At 37.6% G+C, this 26,248-nt stretch overlaps 1 protein-coding gene across 6 annotated transcripts in view; it reads left to right on the top strand.

The window, feature by feature from the left end:
• PKNOX1 (PBX/knotted 1 homeobox 1) overlaps nucleotides 1-25,924 on the top strand; it is a 47,742-nt gene extending 21,818 nt beyond the window's left edge. For 4 of the 6 annotated variants that reach the window (XM_075033633.1, XM_075033635.1, XM_075033634.1 and 1 more), the window contains 7 exons: nucleotides 10,181-10,351; nucleotides 11,839-11,938; nucleotides 12,844-12,941; nucleotides 15,315-15,443; nucleotides 16,565-16,641; nucleotides 18,275-18,447; nucleotides 19,424-25,924. In XM_075033633.1, coding sequence (XP_074889734.1) covers nucleotides 10,181-10,351; nucleotides 11,839-11,938; nucleotides 12,844-12,941; nucleotides 15,315-15,443; nucleotides 16,565-16,641; nucleotides 18,275-18,447; nucleotides 19,424-19,635 — 960 coding nt within the window. In that variant the 3' untranslated portion in view covers nucleotides 19,636-25,924. Of the gene's footprint in view, nucleotides 1-5,905; nucleotides 6,799-10,180; nucleotides 10,352-11,838; nucleotides 11,939-12,843; nucleotides 12,942-15,314; nucleotides 15,444-16,564; nucleotides 16,642-17,488; nucleotides 17,515-18,274; nucleotides 18,448-19,423 lie in introns of all 6 variants that reach the window. The other 2 variants (XM_075033638.1, XM_075033639.1) reach the window with 2 other exon arrangements.
• The last annotated feature ends 324 nt before the right edge of the window (nucleotides 25,925-26,248 follow it).

Raw genomic sequence — 26,248 nt, 5'->3', positions numbered from 1 at the left:
ACAGTGCCCAGGATTGAAATATCTTAATACATTGCGTCAGTGATCTTAGTCTAAATATAAAGTCACCTTAGATTAAATCTTCTTCAAGGATGGATCAAGTTAACACAATTCACTCTGCACTAATCCACCTGCAAGAGTGCTTTCAAAAAGTTATCACGCAGCTTTGGCTGTGGAGCTGTTTGTCTTACAGAAGCTTTTATTTTCAGTTTGGGAACATTTTGAGGCTCAAATAAGGTTTTTGTGTAAGAAAGTGACCCCAAACAGCGCCCTTCAGAATGATGGGAAAGCAGCTAAAGGAGGACACATAATATGATACATAATGATACTCTCAGTATTAGTGTAAAGATTGTCAGCTTATAAATGAGGAACTGAAGAACAGGCATTGGCCATTTTTACCAAGGTTACAACTATAACAGAATGGAACTCCCAAAATCTCAATATCTTAATTGTTAGACCTTTGTGGGCAAATTTTGATGCAGCTCATCTGAAAAATATTTATTGATACAGACAGTGACTTAGTTTTCTAAGTAGAAAGAAGCATTGACATACCTACTAAAACAGTTCCATGAATAAACCCTGTAGCCAAATGGCTGTGTCACTGTAGGAATTAAAAATAGACTATGAAAGAAGAAAAATAAAGGCAAGGGGACATAAATGATAATTCTCTTATTTTAGTTACTGCCCTAGTGGGAGCAGCAGTGGCATGGGGTGCTGTGCTTTTTAGTCTTGGGTTTTTTTATTTGAAATGTGAGTGGTGTAATATTACACTTATGAAATACCTGTAGCACAATATAATGATTGTCTTATGTTTGTAAGCAGAAATAAGTACTTCGGAATGGTTATAATGAGATGGTCTGTCTGTGAAGAGTATGGCTGTTCCATTGGGGTGCAGAAACCCTTGGAGATTAAGGGCCACTAGTACCATCATTTTAGATCTTTCTTGAACAGGAAAGCACTCAGGCATATTAGGGGCTGGAGGGGAAAGTGCATTATTAAGGGAGAATGAGATAAATACTTTAAGAGCCATTAGTTTCTGAGGAAGACTAAATCCAGGTTAAAAACTGCAGTTCATCACAGATGCTAATTTGCACATGTACAAAATCTTGTGGGACCTTTGGCTGTTAAAGAATGAATTGCACACAGAATTCCCCACATAACATATCAGTTTCAGGATCTTGTGGTTTGACCCAGGCATCTAGAAAGTTGACTACCACGAATGCTTATAATTTTGGAATTGCTTCTTTCTTTATCTCTTTCACTCTCTAATATGTTTGGGGTTTTGTAACTGCTATCAGTGACACCTCCAGATTGTTTCTTGCACATCAGCTGTGAATTTGAAGACACCAATAAAATTCCCCATGGCTCTTGCTTCAAAAACTTTTTTGAATATACTTGCCTACAATACTTTGCTAAAAAATGAGAGTTAGTTCTGTTCTGCATGAAACAGGTCTGTTGACTTGCTAAGTCTCAGGTTATTTTCTTCATTTGTAACTCTGAATTCAGTACAAGTATAGTTTTGCCTTATCTCTCTAATCCCAATTGAAATTTAATAGTTGGAATGTAGTAGTTCTGGCTCAGTGGATGAGGAAAGAGCAATGGATGTGGTTTATCTTGACTTTAGTAAGGTTTTTGACAGTCTCCTATAATGTTCTCATAAACAAACTGGTCAAATACGGATTAGATAGATGAACAGTGAGATGGACTGAAAACTGGGTGAACTGCTGGGCTCAAAGTATTGTGTTCAGCAGCATGAAGTCCATTTGAAGGCTAGTCATTGGTGGTGTACTCCAGGGATTGGTACTGGAATACTGTTTAACATTGTCTTTAATGACCTGGATGATGGGACAGAGTGTACCCTGGGTGAGTTTGCAGATGTTGCAAAACTGGGAGGAGTGGCTGATGACCAGATGGCTGTGCCAGCATTCAGAGGTACATTGTGACTTCTGGAGAAATAGGCAAACAGGAATCTCATGGAGTTCTACAAAGGGAAATGCCAAGTCCTGTAGCTAGGGAGGAATAACCCTGTGCACCGGTACATTCTGCGGACCAGCCGGCTGGAAAGCAGCTTTGTGGGAAAGGACCTGACAGTCCTGGTGGACACCGAGCTAAATATGAGACAACAACGCATCCTTGTGACAAAGAACTTCAACATACTTGGGCTGTGTTAGGAAGACCATTGTCAGCAGGTCAAAGGACATGATCCTTTCCCTCTGCTTGGCACTGGAGAGACGCATCTGGAGGGCTGGGTACAGTTCTGGGCTCCCCACTATTCACGTACTGGAGTGAGTCCAGCAAAGGACCACAAAGATGATTAGGGGACTAGGGCATCTCTCGTATGAAGAGAGGCTCAGAGAGCTGGGACTGTTTAGCCTGCAGCAGTGAAAGTTTGGGGGGATATTACCAATATGTCTAAATACCTAATGGGGAAATAAAGAAGTTAGGCTCTCTGACTCTTCTTAGTGGTGCCTACTGAAAGGGCAAAAGGAAATGGACATAAATTGAAATACAGGAAATTCCATTAAAACATAAGAAAAATTTTTTACTGTAAGGGTGATTGAATGCTGGAGCAGATTGCCCAGAGAGGTTGTAGAGTCTCCATCCTTGAAGATAGTCAAAACTCAACAGGACCCAGGCAAGCTGCCCTAGTTGACCGTGCTTTGAGCAGGGGGGTTGGATTAAACAATCTCTAGGGGTCCCTTCCAACCTCAACTATTCTGTGGTTTCTGTGAGCCTTCAAAGATCGGGTTCCCAGAGATCCTACGTGCCTTGGGCTGTTTCACATGCTTTTGGTTGTACACAAACATACTCTCAGACCTAGCTTACTTTGGTTGTAGGTGGGTCTGCTTTGTTCAAATAGTCCTTCCTGCTGATTGACCTGTTTGTGATTTTAGTGGTGACAAAGTTTCTTGGTTTATGTGGTATTCACCTTTGTTGATGGGCTGCACAAATGTGGCTTGCTTTTGCTTGAGATGGATGAGGAAATATTTGTTTATGTCTTGTATTCCGTGGCTGCCGAGGTCAGTACTATCTTAAACAGGAACCAGGTTGCAAAATCAAAAATCTTCAACATTGAACTCCTGTTCTGTAGTCGTATTGTTAGCTATGACTTTCTATTACTAGATACCAAATGAAATCTGAGTGCAACTTGTCCTCTGCCTGTCCTGAAGGCTGGGGACTCTGAACAGCTGACATTTTGGCAGGCTGTTCATTTTGTCAGGGGCAATGAGCAGAAGAGCAAAATAGTTTCTGTCAAGTTATGAAATAGCTAATATGGTTTTCAGTCTCTTCATCAGCTTGAACTATTGGTGCTTGCACAGAGAAGGCTGTAGCTGGGCAGTTTTTTCTGCCTTGGTTGCATAAATATGTACATTTTTATATAGATGAAATATCTCTTTTTAGTAAAGAGGGACTGTAATATTGTGCACCTTTGTTATGTCTTCTGTTCTTGCTGTCCCTTCCTTTTTAACTCCAATGTTAAATCAACCATTCACTTGAAAGGAGAAGCTAGTGAAGACTGCTAATTAGAACGAGGCAGAACGGTGGAGCAGGTAGGCCAGACAGCTACTTACTTTCCACCTGTGCTCTTATCTGACCCCAGCAGAGTCAAACAAATACGGTGTAAATGCTTGCTCAGTAGCAATCATTCAACTTGGAGTCAGAGCTAAACTGAGATGGATTGAACGTTATAGTATAGTATAAAGAGCCAAATTCAAGTCCTATCTGAAAAGAGTTACAGGCCTGCCTACAGTAAGGAAATTGGCCACTAATTCAGCTCTTTCAGTTTTTTTCCTTCTTTTGGAAGTGGCACGTAGAATTCAATTACAAGTGCACAGTTTTTGTGATGGAGCTTAAACTAACGGCTCCAAAACAACAGAATATCATTGCAGGCTCCATACCGCCTATAGGCTAATCGACTAGATAACAGAAATTGTGAAGGGTCACAGATACTGATTGTAGGGCCTCTTACAATCTTGGCAATGTTTCACATTGTGCACTCACTTGAAATGCCTTGAATATTCCAAAGGAAAAGTTTGGTTTTCATCCAGAGGACCCCAGAATGTTAATTGGACAGCACAGGCATTAGATCAGTTTGACCAGAAAGGAGGCTCATTAAGAACAGTGCACGGTTGTTCTAACTTGAGTAGCTCTTAGTAAGCAACAGTCTAGATTACCTTCTTACTTTGATATTATGGTTCCCATTCTAAATTAATCAGTGGTTTCCTGCATTACTAGTATAAAGGATTTCAGCACTGGGAAATACAGGTAGCATCCACCTGAAACTTAATTTTTTAAGGATATGCATATATTGCTAAGCCTGGCTTGTAAACCAAGTTTCAAACCTTTTTTTAATATCTAGATGGAGGGATTCCATTCATTCTAGTTAACCACTCCAACAGCATCAGTTGGTGATCTTGAAGCAGCATGGCAAAGTGTTATGGTCAACACAGAAATAGTGTTACTAGGCCTTTTACTTTTGCAGTGTCTTTCCCAAGACTGAATGTCAGACATATTGTCAAAATAGGGCATTTGCAGTGAAATGGATGAGAACATTTCTATAAATATTGATGGCTTCTGGATTGGGTCAGAACTTTGGTATTGGGCTTCCGCATATTTAGAAGAGCAAGAATTTCTCAGAAGAGATTGTAAGAATTTGGAAAGAGGTGGAAAAAAATCGCACTTTCTTGTAGAAGGCTTTTTTTGCCTTAAATGAATTCTTAAGGTACTCTGTGAAATGACCTGGATTAAGCATGGGTTTTTTATTTGATTTATTTTTATGTTCCTGTTCTTTTTCTATATGTGCATTTACGTAATAGTCAGCAATGATTACTGTTCAAAACCTGCAGCTCTAAAAAAACCCCAAAACTGTTATGGCTTCCCTGAAGCATGAAGTTTTAGTTGTTGTCTCTTCCTATGTCTGAGAGGTGTATAAGATGCCTGTTTTCCTTCCAAGGAAGAGCATATCACAGGAAAATGCAAAGTTTAATTCTGAGATCTGTTGAAAGAAAACTGAGAAGCTTCAGTGCTAGCTCCTGGACAGATTTTATCAGCTTGTCCTGAGATCTAGGAAGTCTTGACATTCTAGGTATGTCTTTACTTTTAATGCAGATTCATCTTCCAGTCAGAAGGAGTTCCAGTCCATCCCTAATAAATATACAAAGAAAGTAGCTTTTTTGTGGGAGTTACATACTTGCTTTTCAAGAGCTGTTTGCTGCAAACAGAACTTTGAAACTTTTCCCTTCCAACTTCCCTGACTCTGACCACACAGGTTAGGCTATTCAGGGAGGTAAAAGAAAGGTACAAGTTTATGATTTTTTACAGTAAATACTTAGCTCTTACAGATATGCATGGCACAGCATGGAGTCAGAATTATCCCCTGTCTTGGAATGTGTTCTACAGGGATGTTTTGGTTTTCAACAGTTTTGTTCTCCTTTCTGTTTCTTGGTCACTCATGCTATCTGTGTCTCCATTGATTTTTTTTTTTTTCTCTCAACTTGATATAAGTGCTGATTAGCTGCAAGAAGTGCTGCAAACCTCCGCTTTTCAAATCCTAGTACCTGTGGGAAGGAAGTAGGAGCTGAAGGTTGTGCTCCTGTTTTGCTTACTAGACTGGAAGTGTGCTTTCTCTCTCAGAGCTTTAACTTCCTCCTTATCTTTTTGACTTGTTACTTTGCATCCACCTCTAGTCCTTATATCAAGCACCAGTACCAGAAGAGCTGTTTGCTGTTAAAACCCAAATCTTGGTGGTCTGTATTGCTAGCCAGAGGTTCCCAAGTGCACATGCTTCTTTCTGGAAGTGTGCTCAGCTATATCCCCATAACATGGAGTATCATCTGTTGGAGCTTCTTACCCTTAGCTTCTTAACCTTTGCCCCTTACCCTTTGACATCTCTGTCTCCTTTTCACAGATAAAACAGATCTTGGAACAAACCAGTGAACCAACTTCTTTTTGTTCTCTATTAGTATCCTTTTGTGCTTAGAACTTCTAAGGCAAGGAGGAACCTGTCCCTATAAGTTGTTCAGCATGACTGTTTGCAGATAATTTTTAGAGCTTTCACAGATTACATTATGTCTTAAGACATTCAGTACTTAACACTTCTTTCTTGCTTACTGTTACCCAGCCACTGCAGAAATATCATGTTGCCTCAGGGTGGTTCCTACCTCCTGTATAGCTTCTGTTCAGAGTAAACTCTTCCCATGTATGGGTGGCTTTTTTAATTTCCCCACATTCATAGGACCATAGGATGATTCAGGTTGGATTACAAGCTCAGGAGGTCTGTAGTCCAACCTCCTGCACAAAGTAGGGTCAGCTGTGAAGTCAGAGCAAGTTACTTACGGCTTTATCAAGTCTAGAAACAATACAAAACATGGAGTGTTAAATATACTCTCACTTTTGTATTTGAACAGGACACTGCCTTTTGTGAAGACCCCCGAGTTTTTTGTTTCATTTGGGATAAGGATTTTTGGTTCAGTACCCTCTTCTCAAAGGCTGTCCTATTGAATTTTTAGTTGTGTTAGGGAAAGTTGTAGTGGTGGTAAAGCTGGCTGATGTCATCTGAATATTCTTGAGTGGACAAGCCATGCTTTTGCATTTCTGAAAAGTGTTCTTACTATTGTTATCTGCAGAACTGTTTCATAAACCTCTAGTCATACCTTGCCTTGCTATGTCTCATAGCTGGGAACTCAAAACAGGGGAGGGAGGCTATCAAATCAAAGCAAATGAAAACAAAACACCCCTTCTCCCAGAGTTTGTCTTCTTCCCTGAAGACCTAAATCGCCCCAGAGGGATTTGCTCAGGAAGGTAGGTGAGCTGTGAATGTACATATTTTAATTGCTTTTTGCAAATGAGAAGAGTCATTTGAGTGAGAAGATTACTTGTCAGTATATGGAGATTCTTTCATATATGTTCTCCACATATGTATTTGCTATATGCTTATGTTATATGCCCTGAAATCCATAAAAAATTGTGGGTATATGTTGTAGATAAACAAAAGTGAGCTGGGGGTTATGACTAAGGTAGTGCATAGTGTGTTCTGTGCCCTTTGCACCACATGCTTGAGGCACTGAAAAGACAGGATGCAGGCACCATCTGAAGCTTTTTTAGGGCTAAAGATGTCTCCAAATTTAATATAGGATATGTTTATATGTGAATATGCTCTGGATAGCAGTTTTAGCAAGAACTGGAAGTTTTTCAGTAGTCTTCCTCTGCTTAATGTTTACCATTATCTTTATTTACAACAGTTTCAACAATATATGTATATCTCATGGTTACTTCTGACTGTGCATTTCTCTGAAATGATGCTCCAGGTTTATTTCTACAGCTGAAAAGGCTGAATCAAGTGGGTTATAAAAATTCATTCTTCTGTGGCATGTTCTACTCAGTAGCACTAAATAACAAAAACATGGTTGTTACAGAGTTTTTTGAAGGTGTGCCTTTTAAGAACATAGGAATGAAATATTACTGCTGCTGTGATCTGTCTGGAAACATTTATTTGTATTACCTTTGCTCAACATGGGTGATTTTATCAGGAGTTCTTGATTTTCTTTTTCCCCCCTTTTTTTTTTTTATTTTTATTTTTTAGTTTCAAGGAAAAAGTGAACTTCTGCCAACAGATTTTAAGTTTGGTCCACCCATGCTGCAAGAGACCAGGAGCCATATGGCCACAATTAGTGTAGTTGTAAATGAGCAAATAAGTCCTGGTGACAGGCATGGCATATTTACAAAGTTTTGTTTGCTTTCCTAACCACAGTAGTGCAGCTTCCTGTAAGAGTAGTGTGACTGTGTGTGGCTCTGCAGAAACCTGGGTAGTGTTACTAATTCTTGGTTTATGGTTAATCTTGACTTTAATTCAATTTTCACTTCAAGTATCAACCATCAATTTGAAACTAGATCTAAGCTGAAGAAAGGACTTTTATTTTTCCTCCAAACAAATGCTGATAATTAAATAATATAAACATGGGTAATGGTTTAAGAAAAAAGAAACCTCCTGACTGAGCAAAACTAATCACTGATATGGTCACATGTTATGTGCCCAAAGGCGTATTTTTGTTACATCAGTTTTAGCCAAATGTTCAACGCATTCGCTAATATGTGCTCTGTGTTGGTCTGCCACACATGAAGAATTTTGTAATTTAAGCTTTTTTGTCTCTGAAACTCTGGCTATTGCAGTATTGGAAAACAATCATTAATAATTCTGAAAGGAGCAGAATATCATTAAACACAGATGACCTTTGTTTTGTGTTAAAATCTAGTTAAACTTGCATAGTTTAACTTGGTTGTGTTTAAAGGTACTTAAACACAGTTTAAACAGCAACCACTGCTGAGGGCTGTTTTAGAAGATTGCTGTTTTATATACCTCAGCGCTGGGCCATTACACTTACTATTTCAAAGGCTTGTGGTGTCATAGGTTATAAGAGTTACCATATTTTAATTTGGATCAACTGCCTCAAGTCTACAGCTCAGGTTTTTCTGCATCTGTGCTTTTAAAGATATATGGTGTGGGTTTGGTTTTTTGTCTTTTTAGCCCTGAGAAGGGATAAGATTTCCTTTTTTGTTATCGCTTCAGGGTTTTTTTCTATTGTTTATTGTAACATACAATTTTCTACACTGGGTGAGTGTCATACAACTGGAATGCCTTTTACTGAAAAAACAGGGAAAAGATCTGTCAGTGAAAGCTAAAGTCGTTGTGGTGGAGAGGGGAGGACACGCAGAAGTTTGCCTGCCTTGGTCTCCTTCAGGTGCTTTGAACAAAGGCAACTTCAGCTCCCAGTTGGCTTCTTTAGTTAGAAGTAATAAGTGGATTATTTAGTAAGCTATCATTTCTGGTCATTGGGTTCAGCGCTCTGGCCAGGTAAATGACCCTTGATATAGGACAAATTTTTCTAAATAATGCTAAAATCAAGCTCTGCACTATGATTCAAAATCATAATCTATTCAGTTTCATAAAACTGAAGGGTATTTTTCTTGGAGATATAGCATAGCAAGTTAATCTTGGGGATGGCACGCTATATTAAAAAAAGTAATTACTTTGCCAATGTGTTATGTACATATTTGAATGTCCTGGATTTCCTACTGCTTCATGAAAATTTAGACCATCTGGATTTGGTTTTAGCTTTTGATTTTGTGCCATGACCCTTACAATAACCTAAGCTATTTTTATGCAGTATGTAATACCATTAGCTATCCAAGCTTACGAGTATTTTTCTTGCAGTAAGCATGATAAGTATTCTCATCACGTACATGTCTCCTGTACTTCAATTTTTGTTTAAACATGGATTTGTTATTGGGTTTGGTGCTTTGTGTTTAATGGTTTATATTTCAGAAACCATCTCCTCACCTGAAAGTTCTTACATGATTTTACCCCAGAATTCTTAATCTTTGACATACAATTGCAGAGGAACTTGGAAGCTCTAGTACTGAAGAACTGTTTGATTACTTTTAAGCTTCGTTGAACAATGTAACAAACTTCGTGACCTCTTTATTCTAATTTTACAGAAAAATAAAAGCTATTGTATTTTTGTTATAGGTGAGATGGCAGGCCATTTCCTGTACCTTTCACCCTCCCTAGCAATCTGTGTGACAAATTCGTGCTAAGGGTTTTCCTCAGTTTATCTTTAATTCATCTGTAAGCTTTCGGGTTTCTTGGGTTAGGGTGTAATGTGGAACTGAACTTGGTATTTCTGATATGTAGTTCAAGACGACTATTGCTTACTAAGCCTGTTCCAGCCACGCTTTCCAAATAATATGTGTGGATGGGATTGCCTTCCTTCACTTGTGGTCTTATGTGGTGTATGACCCAGAGTGGTATGATGGGGATAAAGATCATATGGACATGCAGGCTCATTCTGCGCTCCATGTACACCTTAACTGTGCTCTGTCTTCCTAATGTGTCGCATGTGACAGAGACAAAGATTGTATTGTTATTGTGTTTTGTTTCCCCTGTATGGTAGTTTGCTTATGCAGTGGAAGGATACAGGGTTTGTATGTAAAGATGTTCCTTTCACATTTCAGGACCATAATGGTCAGAGCTAGGGAACTCTAGTCAGCACTTAGCAATTAGTAACTCTGCTTTAATTGGATGGTTGTTGTTACTGGAAAGTAGTGTTTGCTTAAATCTCACATTAAATATTTTTAAAATTAACAGTTACTTTGTTTCTAAATTTTTTTCCAATTTGCTCCCTAGATGGTAAAAGCAATCCAAGTTCTACGTATCCATCTGCTTGAGCTAGAAAAGGTTAATGAACTCTGTAAGGATTTCTGTAGCCGTTACATTGCCTGCCTGAAGACAAAAATGAACAGTGAAACTCTGTTAAGTGGAGAGCCTGGAAGTCCTTATTCACCTGTGCAATCTCAGGTATGTTTCAAATACAGGTAAGTGCATTTTTGCTTAGATTTCCTTAGGAAGTTATAACTACACTTCTATTGCTGTTAGTCTGAAGGGTTTCTGCAGTTTCTTTCACTTTCTCAAAATCAGTTAAGAGTAGAAAGAGCTATTTGTTGTATTTATTTTCTTTTGTGCACACCTGTGCACCACTGCCTGATAGACAAGCTTCTTGAAATGTCTGGAACATAGAGTCACTTTTTTTTTGTTTGTCTTCCTTTTATGATTTCCTTCAGTTCAGCAAATAGAGATATTCAGAATAGTCTGGATTTAAAATTTTGTTGGAAGGGGGCTAGGAAACAGAATAAACAAAGGAGAAGAAAAAAAATTCCTTGTTAAGAAGGTCTCCTTAGTCTAATCTGCTTCATTAAAATATTGAGATGACTGATACTTTTTATACACAGTCTGTATTGTGGAACAAACAGACAATGTCTGATGGATTATAGTTGCAATATTTGAGATGTATGTCATTGCATGTGACCTGGGGTAACTGTGTAGTTATGAACAATACCCATTTCTATACAGGTGAATCTCAGTTTATACATTGTTGACACTACCTAATGCAATAACCAATTGCATTTTTTGTAGTAAATTGACAACAGTTAGTACGTTATGGTTGATGCGTCTGCTGTTAGATGCTGGAAAGTGAGCCCTGCCATCCGAGTACCTACTAGATACCTAGTCTTAGGGGATGGTCCTTTTCTGACTTAATAATGTGTTTGATGCTGTGTATTATGAAAAGCCTCAATGACTTTTAAACTTCACTGTCTGAACTCCTTACTTAAGTTTTTATGTCTGGAAGTGTGGAAAGGAAAGTCTAAAATCAGACAAAAACAACTTTTAAAAGAGGTTTTTTGTATATCTGTTACAGTCTTCTGTCGAGACAGGAGGGACTGAATTTTGCATTTAGTTACAACAGAGATTATTCGTACATGTTAAGGAATGTGTAAGAGTTTGCATGGTCAGGGTTGAGTAAGAACTGTCCTGAGCAGACCAAAACATACTGGGCATCTTGAATACATAATACATTATTTTGAAATTGAAGGAATTAAGGTAATAACTAAAATGGAAAAGCTTTGATGCTTGTAATAGGAGCATCAAGGGTCCATTTCATCTGTCCTTTTCCTTTGTGCCTTTGAAACTGTTTCTCTTAGTGTTTATATACCTAGAATCATTTCTTTCCTAAAGTTTCTCATGATAGTTTTACGTCTTTTCTAACAGTTGCTTTCATGAGGGTTTTCAATGGTAATGGTTGGTGATAATGATAAAGTTAATGTAGGTAATGATGAACCTCTAATGAAGTCTCTTTCTCTTTGAAGTTAATCCTGTATGTATTTAGACTCCAAATGTATTTTTAGAGCCAAAATTACACAAGCATGCTTTATCTGCTTCAAAAAAACCCAACAACTAAACTTAAAAAAAAAAAAAAATGCAAGCAACTAATTGTTTTATTTTTCTAGCAAATTCCAAGTGCCATCGCAGGCACACTCAGTCCCCAAGGGATTATGGTGCCAGCATCAGCATTGCAGCAGGGAAATGTAACTATGGCAACAGTAGCAGGTATGACACAGTGAAGAAAAAACTGGCACCTTGGTCTTCATTTTGGTTTCTTTTTATAGTTGTTAAAAAAAAATACACAAATATTTTTTTAAAATGTGTTTTAACTCTAATACCTGAAAAGCTGTTACAATACAGTCAAGCATCTTACTGGCTTCTGAATGTTCCTTTAATTTATATGTGTACCAAGTATGCATCTGTGAGTGGAGGTTACATATATATAATATTAAGAGATCTTTCTGTGCAACACTACTTTTGCTAGAAGACACTTCAGAGACTGGGGTGTTTTACAAAACAATTCTGTTTGACAAAAAAATGCATTACCTAAAATATTGCACTTCCTAGCTGTCTCATGCTCTATGGAGTTTTTACTATCGTATAGGGATGATGCTTGAACTGAAATGTTTTATCTTGCTTCTAAGCAAGGTTTTAAAACAAACAAACAGAAAAAACCCTTGACTACAGATGCAACAAAGCAATGTAGTCGGCTCCTTCAGCATATAGTTGCAGAGAGGTTACCCTGAGGCACAATATGTGCTTTGTGGCTCTGGTGCCCAGGACCCACTATGTATTCACCAAGATTCTGTCATGTTGGTTGATCTGGATATCTAGGTGTCACCCAGCTGACTGCCATAACCAGTCGACACACATAGGTGTGGTTTTGGTTGTGTGACCCTTGTTGGCTGAAGAGTTAGCTCAGTTAAGATGCTGAACTATTTTAGAGCCTGAAAGTCATGGCATTTTCCTTTGAAAATAGATTTAGAATGCCTAAACCACAGGGAAGAATAGTTGATGTATTATCAAAACCGTTGTATTGTCTGCAGTGCTGATGTGTTTGTGTGTTTAAAGAGAGTAATATTTGAAGGCCTTTTACTTACCTATAATCTTTGTTGCTGTTTTGTTTCAAGGGGGTACAGTGTATCAGCCAGTCACAGTGGTCACTCCACAAGGTCAAGTGGTGACACAAGCACTGTCACCTGGGACTATTCGGATTCAGAACTCTCAGGTTTGTTTCATGGGCTTCACAGAATAGTATTCTGGGTTCAAATGAATCTCACTGGTTTTAAGAGTTTCGGTTTAAATTTGACACACTGTCAGAATAAGCTGTGTGTACACACACAGAGTGACTAATGTAAAATTAATGCAAGCTCTTCTATAGGAGTTTTAAGTTGTATAACGTGCGATAAGATCTCCCTTGCCATGACAAGTCATCATAGTTCCTATCTGTTAAATATCTTTTTTACTGATGGCAGAAAAGAACAGGTACACAGATTTAAAAACAAAACAAAACACCCCACCTCCAAACCCAACAAACAAACAAAACCCCACCAAACCAAAAAACCCGCTGAATTAAGTAGACACTTTTTCAATGACTAAAACTTTTCTAATTGTTGAACTAGGTTTACGGCTGGATAGATTTGCTATGCTGCATAATGGTGCCACACTGCTGTTGTCAGAAATGTGTCTTTTTGTCATGATGGCAACCACTAGTACTGTGAAACTGTATGTATTTCAGAATTTATCTAAGTTGAGAAGCATTTTGCCATAAAACCTTCAAAATACTCAGTGGAGACTAAGGGAGATCTCACATTGGGCTCGTTGTATCATACCCTAAAAGATAAGGGCCAGCACTCTTTTTGGGGGAGGCTCTTAAGAGTTGGATCTGGAGAGCTCAAAGAAACAAGTAAGGAAAAGGAAACATGAAAACTAGACCATCTTCAGTTAGGGAAAACCTTGCTAGCTTTCTCCTGTAGCAGGAAGTGGTAAATCAAATCTTCCAGGAATCCGGAGTCAGTTAAAAATGTGAATGAGGAGCTGCCATCTCCACAGCATAAAATCTGTTGGGAATCACTGACTCAGTCTTCTCTTCTTCCTTCTGACCTTCCAACCGAAAAAGTATGCTTAGAGTATTCTTATCTTCTTTTTATTGGCAGTAGTATATATGTACTTGCCCATATTCTTCCCTAGGATGCATGCAGTTCTGTCTTCAGGTACCTTTCAGAAATAAATGTGTAAAATTACTCTTCTAGACTGAAGTGGTTTTGAAGAAAAATGTTTTTTATACCTCTGATGAAAAAAATTAAATACTGAGTGGAAAATAGTCCCTATAGCCTATAAACAAAAAGAGGACTTGACCTTCTATATATATATCTGTGGCTACTCTTGATGTTAGTAGGACTCTCCTACTATACATAGGTTCGAACCTGTGTTCCTTGCCACCCATAGGAAATTCTTTTTCAAAATATTTTTCACTGTTTCTGAATGCTGTGGAGGTGGGGGAAAAATATTGGGGGAGAGTTATTGAAAGTTCATTATAAAGCCTGCATACACAAGCAGATTATTTAGAATAAAACATTATTTTGGAAATAAAAGTATGCTTCAAATATATATATTTGTTGTAATATATATTTGTTGTAATTTGATAGCTTAAACCTCGTTTAAAACTTGTTTCATACAGGACATAGACGTAATGACTGGGTTGAAGAAATTGCTCTGTGCTGTTGGAAAAAACTGATTTAGAATGGTTTAAGTTATAATTGTCTGAAATATAATCTCATATGCAATTTATGTGCTGTTTCTTCTTATCTCTGCGTAAGCATTTAAGAATGTATTCCCTAATGTTCAGATGACCAATGTGCAAATGATTTGGTGTATCCATAGGAAGTGAAAAAGAAAGAAAAAGTGGGAAAGAAATATGAACCTCTAGGAAAATAGTAAGAGTGTTGTAAAGTCAGTTAAGGGTTCTACCATATATATCTTCTTGGTCTTTGAGATTTTGGATGCATTTGTTTAGCAGGACCTTTAGCATCTTTGTTTGCACCTCTAGCATAATAACTAATTTTACGAAGTCATTCATTTAAGTCTTAAATCAGTACTATTTTACAGCTTCCATAGTTGTTTATGTTTGCACACAGCGATTATATTCAGCATTGTGTTTTTCAGTTGCTCTTCACATGTGCAAATCACTAAATAGGGTGAAAAGGCAATCAGATCCCTAAGATAGTGTAGATTAGTACAGAGGATTAATCTGACATATACTGAATAGGTGGATTTTATTCTACATTATAGAAAATCAACATTTGGCTATTGTCACAAGGTCACATAGCCTAATAACAGCTGTAATTCTTAAAACAGAAGTTATATGAAATGTGGAAACTATAGAAATCTGATACAGCATTTTCCCTGGATAAAGACATTTTGGAATGCTATTGTAGGAGAGCTGCTATTGTAAGTCTTCCCTAGCAAATTAAGTAGCATTTTATAATCAGCATGCCTCAAGCATTTTAATTCCTTCTATAAATGAGTTACTCATACATTGATACAGAATACTGCTATTACTATGTTAACTGCCTTATTTCTTCTAAAATTGTATGTGCAGCTTCAGTTGCAATTAAACCAAGATCTAGGCATCTTGCATCAAGATGATGGCTCATCGAAAAATAAGAGAGGAGTTCTTCCCAAGCACGCTACAAATGTGATGAGATCTTGGCTTTTTCAGCACATAGGGGTAAGGACTGAATGTGATCAGGAGTCACAGGTTTTTACGTAACTCTTTTATGTGGTCTCTTATGATTTTGCTTCATAAAGAAGGTGAATTTATTCTGTTGTCATTTGTGTAATCTCAGTTCAGTTTTCCCTGAAGTCATTTGGAGTAGCTCCCCTGTCTAATATCGGACAATTTTTTTTATTATTTTATTTTTATTATTTTTATTATTATTTTAATAAGTGTGTTACATTTGTACCTCATGATCTCAATAAACATTGTGAAAAGGGATCTTTCTTCATTTCACCATGTTGAGAACTTAATGCTCTCTACACCCTGGTTCATGGCACAAGGAAAAATAGTTCCATCTGTGTTCTGTGGGTTTTGGTGGGGGTTTTTTGGTTTTTTGGTGGTTTTTTGGTGTGTTTTTGTTGTTGTTGTTTTTTTTTTTTTTTTGTTAGAGAAAAATTTTAAGTTTTCTGGCTTTATCTCCTTTCCAATGATCCTTCTAGTATGTACCAAGTGTTTTACTATCTACTTGTGCTTTCAATAGAATGTCTTTCCTTTGCATACTTATCCTGAAAGGATAAATGGGTCTCAAGTTGTATCACAATGTTTAGTTGATTGATTTTTTTTTTTTTTTTTTTTGGTCTTTTATAACTATTTTACAACAGACAAATGATACAGGGAAACTGCGTGTATGTCTCTTATGTTACGTGCACTCTCCTCATCTGTTTAGTTTGGAGTAGCTTTATTTAAGTAGAAAATGCGTGTCAGTACTCTCATATGACACTGCCTTTAGACAGCATAACTAATCAGATCTTATCACATGCTGTGTTGCCCAGGGATCACACTGTTTAATAAAGCCTGTCAGCCATGAGAAGCTTTTTCTTCTGAATTAGACATCAGCAGTTTAATGGTATCATATACACTTTCAAGGATAAAATCAGTTTTGTGTAGTAAAGCACTCTTTGTTAAATGATTTTTATCTATAAAAGTTTGTGAGGTTTCTAAAATTTGTGTTTTAATGAGTCAGATGGTCTTAATCTAGCAGCTTTAATCAGTTGTAATAAAGGAATCCTTATTTTTGATGAGGAGATGAAACAAGCTTATGCCTTTTTTGTTTGCCTTTTTGTCCTGTTTAGCATCCATATCCAACAGAGGATGAGAAGAAACAGATTGCAGCACAAACAAATCTGACACTACTCCAGGTTAACAATTGGTAAGAGCAAAAACTCTTACTTAATGTCTGTTGGTGTTTCCACGTGCTTACAACATAGAGAAATAGTTGAGAATGTAACTTGGATACCTGGAGTTGAACTTACTGTTCTACATGTGTTAAAAAATATGTATAAAAATATAATAATAATGCACTCATAAGCATATTATTTTTATAGTAAGGTATAATAATACTTGTGCCGTTTAAATAATATAAGGACTGCAGAAAACTTTGCAACGTTAAGGAAATACACTGTGTTCTATTGCTGAAAGAGATGGAAGTACTCTCATGTCTCTTCTGCAAGTAAAGAAATAGAAGTTTAAAGGCATTTAGTGACCTGAAGCTCTGGAAAGCGTTCTCTGGTAATCATGGTTGCAAATGTTTAAGAAGTTACCATCAACAGATACTCATTCCGCTCCTGTATCAAAGGATGCTGTCCCCTGAGCAATGATGTCTGAATGGAGAGTGTCAGTACCTCAACTACTCTAGTTCATGACTCAACATGTTTTAGCACGTCTTATCTTCACTAGAGGTTTAAGATAATACGCCTGCCCCTGCAGAAGAGAAATGAAGGTGCTGACATGCATCCTATTCTGCTTGTGGTATTGGTTCCTAAAATTGTTGCAGCTAAGTCCCAACAGGGATCTTCCTCAGATTTCAAAGATGACGCTGGCTGCGTGGCTGCAGAGGGGTCCAGTGGGGAAATACTCAAGATAGTGGCAGTACACTGATTCCAAAAGTGGAACAGTGTAACTATGCCTGTGTGACACGGTAGTAACGGAGCTCTATGGTACTGGGATCCAACTAATGTCTCTGCAAAGCATTGCATTACACCATGTCGACCTGCCAGCTGCACCCTACTTCCTTCCATTGCAGGTAAAGATGGGTCCTGGATGTGTCTTGTCAGTCTTAGCAAGGGATGCTATCCTCAGTCACAGCTCCTTGCCACAGTTAGCTACATTGAAATTGACTCAGTTAACTGCTGGTACCTAAGTGAGATGTGGTTTAAGTATTTTCTTGTTCACTAGCAGAAAGGGGAAGGGCAGCGATTAGCATGCTAAAGTATAACAAGTGAAAATCAGGGAACGAAAAGGAATTGGGAAAGATCTGAAAAATGTGTTTGTTATTGTCTCCTGGAAAAGGAACCAGACCTTGGAATGCCAGGGAGCCTATAAAATAAGTAATGCGGGAGCTTAAGGAAGTAAATGAAACCAGACAAAACTAACTAGGTTAGGTAGAGGCTAGATATTAGGTGAACCCTAATGAGAGGAGTATCAGCTTTCTGAGCTGTGCTGTCAGCAAGTTTTCTGGTGCTTAGTTTTTAATAAGATCTTGCAATATGTACATCTGTCATGCTGTCTGGAGAACTTCCCCCTCTGAGGTGGTGGGGGGAGAAATGCTGCTAGCAGCAAAATGATAGAAGTACTTTCTTAGCTAGTTTGCCAAAATCAAAGGATGCCAGTGTTCTAGGAGCAGTTTTACATGTTAAAAAGAATGTCAAGCCAAGCTGGTAGGGATAAGATTGTATATTCCTAATTTTTTTTTTTTTTCCCCACTGCATACTTTGTATATCTGAGAGAGAGAGAATTTATAGCCAACTGGTCATAAGTACTTCTTGCCTTTTGATTGTGTTTAGGTTTATCAATGCTAGAAGGCGAATTCTTCAGCCAATGCTGGATTCCAGTTGTTCTGAAACTCCAAAAACAAAGAAGAAAACAGCTCAGAACCGACCAGTTCAAAGGTTCTGGCCTGACTCCATTGCCTCAGGAGTTGCTCAGCAGCAATCTAACGAGCTCACGATGTCGGATGGTAAGGAGAACTGGCTAAACCACAGATAATAAAGTTGATTCCTCTGTAACAGAAATGATCGGTTTGATACCTTTGGGGGGAGGGAAACTTCTTGATATTACAGTATAAATGTGTTTTTAATCTGGGAAAATGTAACAGAAATGTGTCAGTATTCTCTCTTTAAAAATTTTCTGTGTTTTGGGGGGGGTATTTTGTTGGAATTTATCTTGACAGACTATTGCTTTTGTTTCAAAAGTTATGAAGCAACAGAACTTAGCTGTACATCTAACCTTTTTTCTTTCAGTATGTGTATGTGTGTCAGTAGCATTCTGTTTGATTGGCAGTATTGGACTGCAGTTTCAGTTTCATGATTCCCCCATCCTGTTCACATTCTTTTCACTATTGCTGGAGGGACTGAGCATCTGCAATTCTGTGTATGCCTCGTATGTTTCAAGTTGTATGCTGAGAAGCAGAGAAATGTAATGGAACCTCCAAAGACTTACAATGAAGTGACTTCCTTAGCATCAGTTCAAAAAATAGACTCAATTTAAGAAAGATAAATAACTGCTTTAATCTCAGGACTATCCTTTCTGTCCTGCCGCCTGCTGCTTTATTTCTTTCCAATCTGTAGCCACTTTTCCCTCAGCCGCCACTCAATCTGGCAACAGCTTTATCCATTTAAGTCACCTTGAATCTCTATGAACACTCCCATTTTTCTGCAATGAATTAAGCTGGAATAAGTTGTGGAAATGGTCTTGTGATGATTGGAGAATTGGTGTAATGGGTGTCCATAACTCAGCTAAATTCAAGATTCCTGGCCAACTTAATTCTGGCATTTCCTGATATTTGTTTGACAATCTATATAGCTTTTATTTTAATTTAGTTCCTTAGGCTTTCTTCCTGTTGATTAGAAACAAACTCTGTTATGTATAAATATGTATTACTTAAAATCAGAAACCAAGAAAGATGCTAAAGTACTACAATTGTGCTTCTCCAGGTGCTGTTGTAACAATTACAGCTCCAGTCAACATGAATGTAGACAGTCTCCAGTCTTTGTCATCCGATGGTGCTACTTTGGCTGTTCAGCAAGTTATGATGGCAGGGCAAAGTGAGGATGAGTCTGTAGACAGCGGTGAAGATGATGGAGGAGATCTCTCAACAACAAATATCAGTGGGCTGGTCTTGGATAACAGCGATTCTCTGCAGTAGGAAGCAAGAGAGTGTGACAAAATGTTTAGGAAAAAGAATGGACTGACTGACTGACTGTTTTTATAGTTTGCACAGCAAACATTTTACACAAGTTTTATTTCTAATATGTTTTATATGTAGATATAGAAGGGTGCACTTTTTTGTATTTCATAGTAAGCTTAAAGAGTGTTTTTGCAGGTGCAGCAACTTCTTTCAAATGTGTTTTTTCATTTCTTATTTCAGAAAATTTTATCTAGTAATATAAAGAACCACATAAGCACCCCTTTGTTATATGAATTGGAAGTGCTGCAATTTCTAAAGAATTATGCAGTTTCAATTAGTGCTGTTATTTAACACAGCTCTTGATGGGCAGGTGATGTAAATTTAAAGCATGTGACACTAGTGTGTGGAACTTGATCGTTAAGTTAGATGCATATATTTGAAAGATGCTTCTGCACCTTAAAAACTGCTAGTCTGAGGTGGACAGCAACACACATAAAAAGAAAATGTTGATGTGTGATTCAGTAGCGAATGTATGGCAATTTAAATAAGTTTAGTTTCTCTCATAGTCTGTGAGCCTGTTTATCATTTGCTATAAAAACTCCTATTTTTACCTTGCTGGGGTTATTGGATAAAAAATATTTTTATAAATTCACTAGGAATTGGGATGACGACTGTATTAAGCAGGAGGGAAAAAAAAAAAAAAAAAGAATTTCCAGAGGGGAAAAAATAAATATTTAGTATTCCTATTTGGAAGGTCTGAAAACTGACCAAATTTAATAAACAAGCCTACGCTAGCATTCTATGATTCTCAGCTATCCCACAGTGATATATTATATTTGATAATAGCATAAGAACAGCCCACTGTTTGATGGGATTTTGATATTGTCAAACATTGATTTATATTATGTGTAAACTAATATTCAAATTACATTAACTCTGTGTCTAGACTTGTATCTGAAGATATTTGCTAAATGAGTATTCAGGTAAGTAAATTCAAATAGCCACAACTTTTCCAGTTATTAGAGAAATTTAGCAGTTTATAGTTTGTACAACTGAATCTGAAAAATGAAAAGTTGCCTACTATATGCTCATGAATTCTGCTATCACTCTGCTATTTTATTGCATTTTAAATATTTTCCCCTAATACAAAAAGAAATATAACTTATGAATTTATATAAAATTTCTTCAAATCTGAAAGATACTACCAGAATATACAGCAGGCTTTATTAGAGTAGAAATCCTTGTGTGTCATTTAAAAACTAAGAGGTAGTGATGAAAATGCTTTTTTTTTTTTTGTTGGGGTTTGGTTTTTTTTTGTGGTAACATTTCATTTCTTTTTTTCCCAAAGTTTGGAGTCTGTGTTTGTCTATCCATGAAGACTTACTTTTGGAACTTCGTATTTACTGTTGTTAAGTACAAATAACAGACTCCAAGAGTCTCATGGTATGATCAACGTCCTCTTTTCCCCTTGTGTGTTTGTCACAATGCTGGGTTAGATCAAGGCCAGAACTTCCTTCTGATTTAGACCAAATCTAGTTGCGTTTCTAACGTGACAAGGAAAAAAATGTTAGCTTTCAGAATCTTTAGATATTGTATTTGAACAAAGCCCTTTGGCAGATGCAGATATTTAATTGAATACTTAATTTCTGCTTCACAAAACACTCAGGCATTTGCTTAGGTCCCATTGATTTCAGCAGGATTAATGCATGTACTTTTCGACATGCTTAAATGGTTGGAAGCTGGTCTTTAAAGATTGTCTTTCAAGGCAAGCATAAGTTGGTATGAAGAAAAACTTCAGAAATAAATGTCAGTAGCATTGGCATACATATGTGGAGAATAATACTAGTTTTCAGTGACTAGTAGCTATTTTGAAAAATTGGCATTGGGTTTTACTCAACACAAGTGATGTTTCTGCTCTGGCTTTCACTTATTTCTGGCTGAGGATGTTGCTGCTTAGTTCAAGTGCTGTAATGATCTACTCCAGCTGGAGTGGTAATTTCTAAAGAATTTGTTTTCTTCTAACTTCTCTGCTTTGCCACTAATGTGCCATGTTTTTTAAAGAGCATAGTAAGTGAATAATGAAAGATTTAATTAGGAAGGCTTTGACATAGCATAACTATCTTAAAGGCTATTGTCAAATCTAGCTTGACCTCAAAACATTTAAAGACAAATCATGCTCATTTGGAAACATTCAACCTACTGCTCCTACAAAGGGTACCTGAGATGACTAGAACTGAGAGACAGATTCTGTATTTTTCTTAACTCTGTAAGTGCTTCATCACCCTCACAGTTTCCATTATATAGTAGGTTATATATGTTGGTTTGTTGAGGGTTTTTATTCAGCTACCCTTGATCACGTTTAATAGTGCGTTAATCCTTGTACTTCTAGCATGTAGGCAGATGAATAGTCCGCTTCTTGGTGCATACAGGCCTATGCACAAATATGAGCTTTTCCAAATCAACCTATGCTGGAGGAACAGGCCATTTCTCACTGTCTCCTTTCCCTCCCTGACCAGTTGTTGCTGCCTCAGATCTACCAGCAGAGCTTTCCCCAGCCTGCTTTGAGGTAGTTTAGGAAGCACCTCAGCTGGCAGACTTGTTTGGGGTAGCAAGTAGCCAGCAGCGAAGGGAAGGGTAAACCAAAATGGGCAAAACTTGTGTGGTTTGGAGATAATGTGGCAATGGGCACTTGCCCATACTTGGAAACTATGAGAACTGAGATCTTAAAAAGAGAGAGGGTATTAAGACAATTTAATATCTATACAGCTAGCTGGAAGAGGGTTCAGGAATATGTAGTTTATGTGCCACTTGGAACTCAATAGGAAACAACAAGGCATCAGGGTTTGTAAACTTCTGAAAGTTTATTTATCAGAAAGAAACTGTTATCTGGTTAGGTTTTTTTATTTGCCCCACCTTACCTGCAGCAGAAGTTTTATTTTTCTGAAACATTTGCAGCCTTGTCTTCAGCAAGTTTATCAATATCTGGAAAGTGAAGTTGGCAGAATTTACTGTGAAAGAGGGAATACGGAGTAGTTTTATTGTCAAATTAGAAACATAAAAACATAGGAACTTGAATTCCTAAAACTGAAAAGGCTTTACCAAGTTAATCAAAGGTATTGCCTAATATATGGAACTCAAACCTTGTCTTTTAATTCAGTGAGAATTCTGTAGTGGTATGAACTGCACAGAAGTTCTTGTTCTTTTCATGATTTTTTCTTTTTTTAAAAAAAAAGTGTCCTCCTTTTTTGCTGTGTAAGAAGGATTGCTGGTTTAAGCAAAGCATCACTATTGTTGTGGTCTAACCCCAGCCAGCAACTGAGCACCACACAGCCGCTTGCTCACTTGCACCACATCAGAATGGGGGAGAGAATTGGAAGAGTAAAAGTGAGAAAACTTGTGAGTTGAGATGAAGACAGTTTAATAGGTAAAGCAAAAGCTACACGCACAAGCAGAGCAAAACAAGGAATTCATCCACTGCTTCCCATGGGCAGGCAGGTGTTCAGCCATCTCCAGGAAAGCAGGGCTCCATCACGTGTAACAGTTACTTGGAAAGACAAATGCCATCACTCCAAATGTCCCCCACCTTCCTTCTTCTTCCCCCAGCTTTATATGCTGAGCATGATGTCATATGGTCTGGAATATCCCTCGGGTCAGTTGGGGTCAGCTGTCCCAGCTGTGTCCCAACTTTTTGGGCACCCTCAGCCTCCTCGCTGGTGGGGTGAGGAGCAGAAAAGGCCTTGACGCTGTGTAAGCACTGCTCAGCAGTAACTAAAACATCCCTGAATTATTGACACTTTTTTCAGCACAAATCTAAAACATAGCCCCATACTAGCTGTTATGAAGAAAATTAACTCTATCCCAGCCAAAACCAGCACAACTATTCAGGAAAGGTACATGTTTACATTAGTTAAAGAGTCTTTATAGGGGACCTAACTTTAAACCCATGTATAATCCCCCCCCTGCCCCCAACTGAAGTCATATTCATATGCAATAGAACTAACTTGTTTTTAAAATCAATGTAATTCTTCTGCAATTATGATTATTGAAACTTTTGTTTTCTATGTAATCTAGATCATTAACCCACAACAGGGTTCTCAGTCCAATTTTTCCAAGATTTCTGTAACAGGCAAGGCAATTGCTGGTTGTTCTTTAACTTTAGAAACATTGTGTTTTAGTAAATAAATTCCAAATTGATCAGGATATATTTTGAAAATACTGTTCCAAAGAAATAATCATGTTGGAAAACATTTTGAATCAACAGGCATAGCTCTGGCTCTGCAGAGAGTTTCCTATATCTGGATATTGGATTAAAGTGGAGTCTTGCTGACCTCATGGAAACTCTGTAAGGGTGCATGTTGGGCTGCATTTACCTGCAAGAGAATTGGTTCCTTGTTCTGGTCCCTGATCACTATTAGGAACCTTTTGGAGAACCCTCCAACTTTGTCTTGCCTGCATACTTAGGTTTTCTTCCAGTGGAAACCAGGATATGGACAAAGGGCTTAGAAGGGCAGGAATTTGCATTGACCTGGTGTGCACCACGTATTGTTTTGATGTTCAAAATGTGGCCAGAAGGCAGACCTGTACTGAGGAGTTAGAGTTCCCAGTTCCTGTGCTTTAAAAGTGGCTTCGGGTTTATGGATATTCTGGTGGGGTAAGGCCACAAAGACTTAATGCATGAATAATGTATCTATTTGTTTCTCTAATCACGTGGAAAAAGAATTAGAAGGCAGTTCAGCTTCCTGACGTTAGGAACTTGACAGCCCAAAGGGTGAAATAAAGTCTTTCCAATGGATGATAGTTTCATAAAACCGTTAGACTTGTAGCACTTAAACAAAAGACTAAACCACCCTGGTTATTTTGAAAAATTGGAACATATGCATTTAATAGTAATTGAAGTTGATTTAAGATTTATTTTCTGAAGCTGAGTTGTCTTGGGAGGAAAAAAAATGAATATTTGTCTATGCAAGACATAAATGTCAAAAATGTGTGAATTACCCATTTTTAGGTGCTGTACTGTTATTGTCTTTCTGACTTCTGTTACTTTGATTAGTCTTTTAAACCTTTCAGCCTTATATTCAGCTTACTTTTTAGAGTTGAATAGGCAAAATGTAGTTTTGAAATCCTGTTGGAAATGTAACTAACCTTCATTCCCTCATGAAAATCTCGCATGTTAAACAATTAAGTGAAATGTTTTGGTTTCCTAATAATAAATTCAAACTCTCACCATCTCCTAAAAACAGAGCATATCCGTGAAAATGCACGTTTAATGGTAGTGTGCAAATGGTCAAATGATCGGCCTCATGCTGAATACACTTTGGTCTTTACTGTTCAGCGTAGCTGAAGAGTAAAGCAGGTTTGCTTTGCCAAACTCAAACTCAGTGTGGATTCCTTCCCCACCCCCAGTCCTGCCCTTGGCTTGCTAAGCTCCTTCAGATAGGTTTTGGGTTGTTTAATTTTTAAGTCCTAAAGTAACTTGATCATCCAGTGTAAAATGTAGTAAAATTGGCACTAATGTGCTTTTAAGTGATTGCCCAAATCATGTTATTTGTTCATTCTTGTCACCTGGAAATATAAAATCTGTTCCTTTTCTGTGACTTAGTTCTTTAGGACCTGCTGAGTGATCACAGCTGGTTTTGCCAGAGAAAAGCAAGGTGTGAGAAGGCAGTGAAATGCCTTACCAACCTTGTAGAATACTATAAAGATATTTACTTCACGTTAATAGAATCCAGTGGGTTTGGGTCGTGACAGAAGTGGCCCGTAAATCTTTCCGTGGGTTAGCAACATTTGGTCTATACAATCGACAATCTATAAAATGTGAACCCTGTAATTTTTTTTTTTCCTTGGTTGTTAAGGGATTTTGAAGCAACTGATCTATCAAAGGAAAAAATTAAAAATGAAAATATGCTTCATGGATGATTTATTTTTACACTACTGTTTCTCTGTGAACAGAAAAAGCAGATTTTTAAAGCAAAGCATTTGCGTTACTTTAACAGTATTGTTTGGCTGAAAGACAAATATGTTTTCAAGAAGTCTTGAGCATAGTTTCAAACTAGTTAACCAGTTCTCGGCCAGGGACAATCCTTGGCCTTTTTATTTGTTTGAGTTTTCTTGTTTATGCAAATGAAGAAAACTGTTTACTAGTTCTTAGCAGTATGGGGATTTTTATTACGCTTTTGTATGCAGGAGCAGCTTTGATGAAAGAAAGAATTAGCAGGTAAATAGTCCATAATGTGTGTGACTTTGGGGTTTTTTTTTTGTCATTGTTTCAAAATTGTTAATTAAAAATGGCATGGACATCAAACTTTCAGTAATGGTTCCAAGCGTATATGGTACCGATGTATTTGAAAAGACTTCCCCCGTGCAAGTCCCATGTGTTAACTTGTTCAGCCAGATAGATTGTAATGCATTTTTAAAATTACCATGTTCTACTCAATGAGAAACCTTTAGGAAACAAGCAGCCTTTTTATTACAAGATAGCGATTCCTCTCTAGCACAAAACTCAAACTCATTTCATCTAGCGTGTGTGAGTCTTAACTCAGCAAAGGTGCAGACAGGCACGGGTGCCCTGAAGAGAAGAGGTACTTCTGCTGAGCACTGAAGCATCATTTATTCCGACTCTTGCTTCCCCAGC

This window comes from Buteo buteo, chromosome 8 (assembly GCF_964188355.1).
Source record: "Buteo buteo chromosome 8, bButBut1.hap1.1, whole genome shotgun sequence".
NCBI lineage: Eukaryota > Metazoa > Chordata > Aves > Accipitriformes > Accipitridae > Buteo > Buteo buteo.
This window is presented reverse-complemented; position numbering and strand designations above follow the sequence as displayed.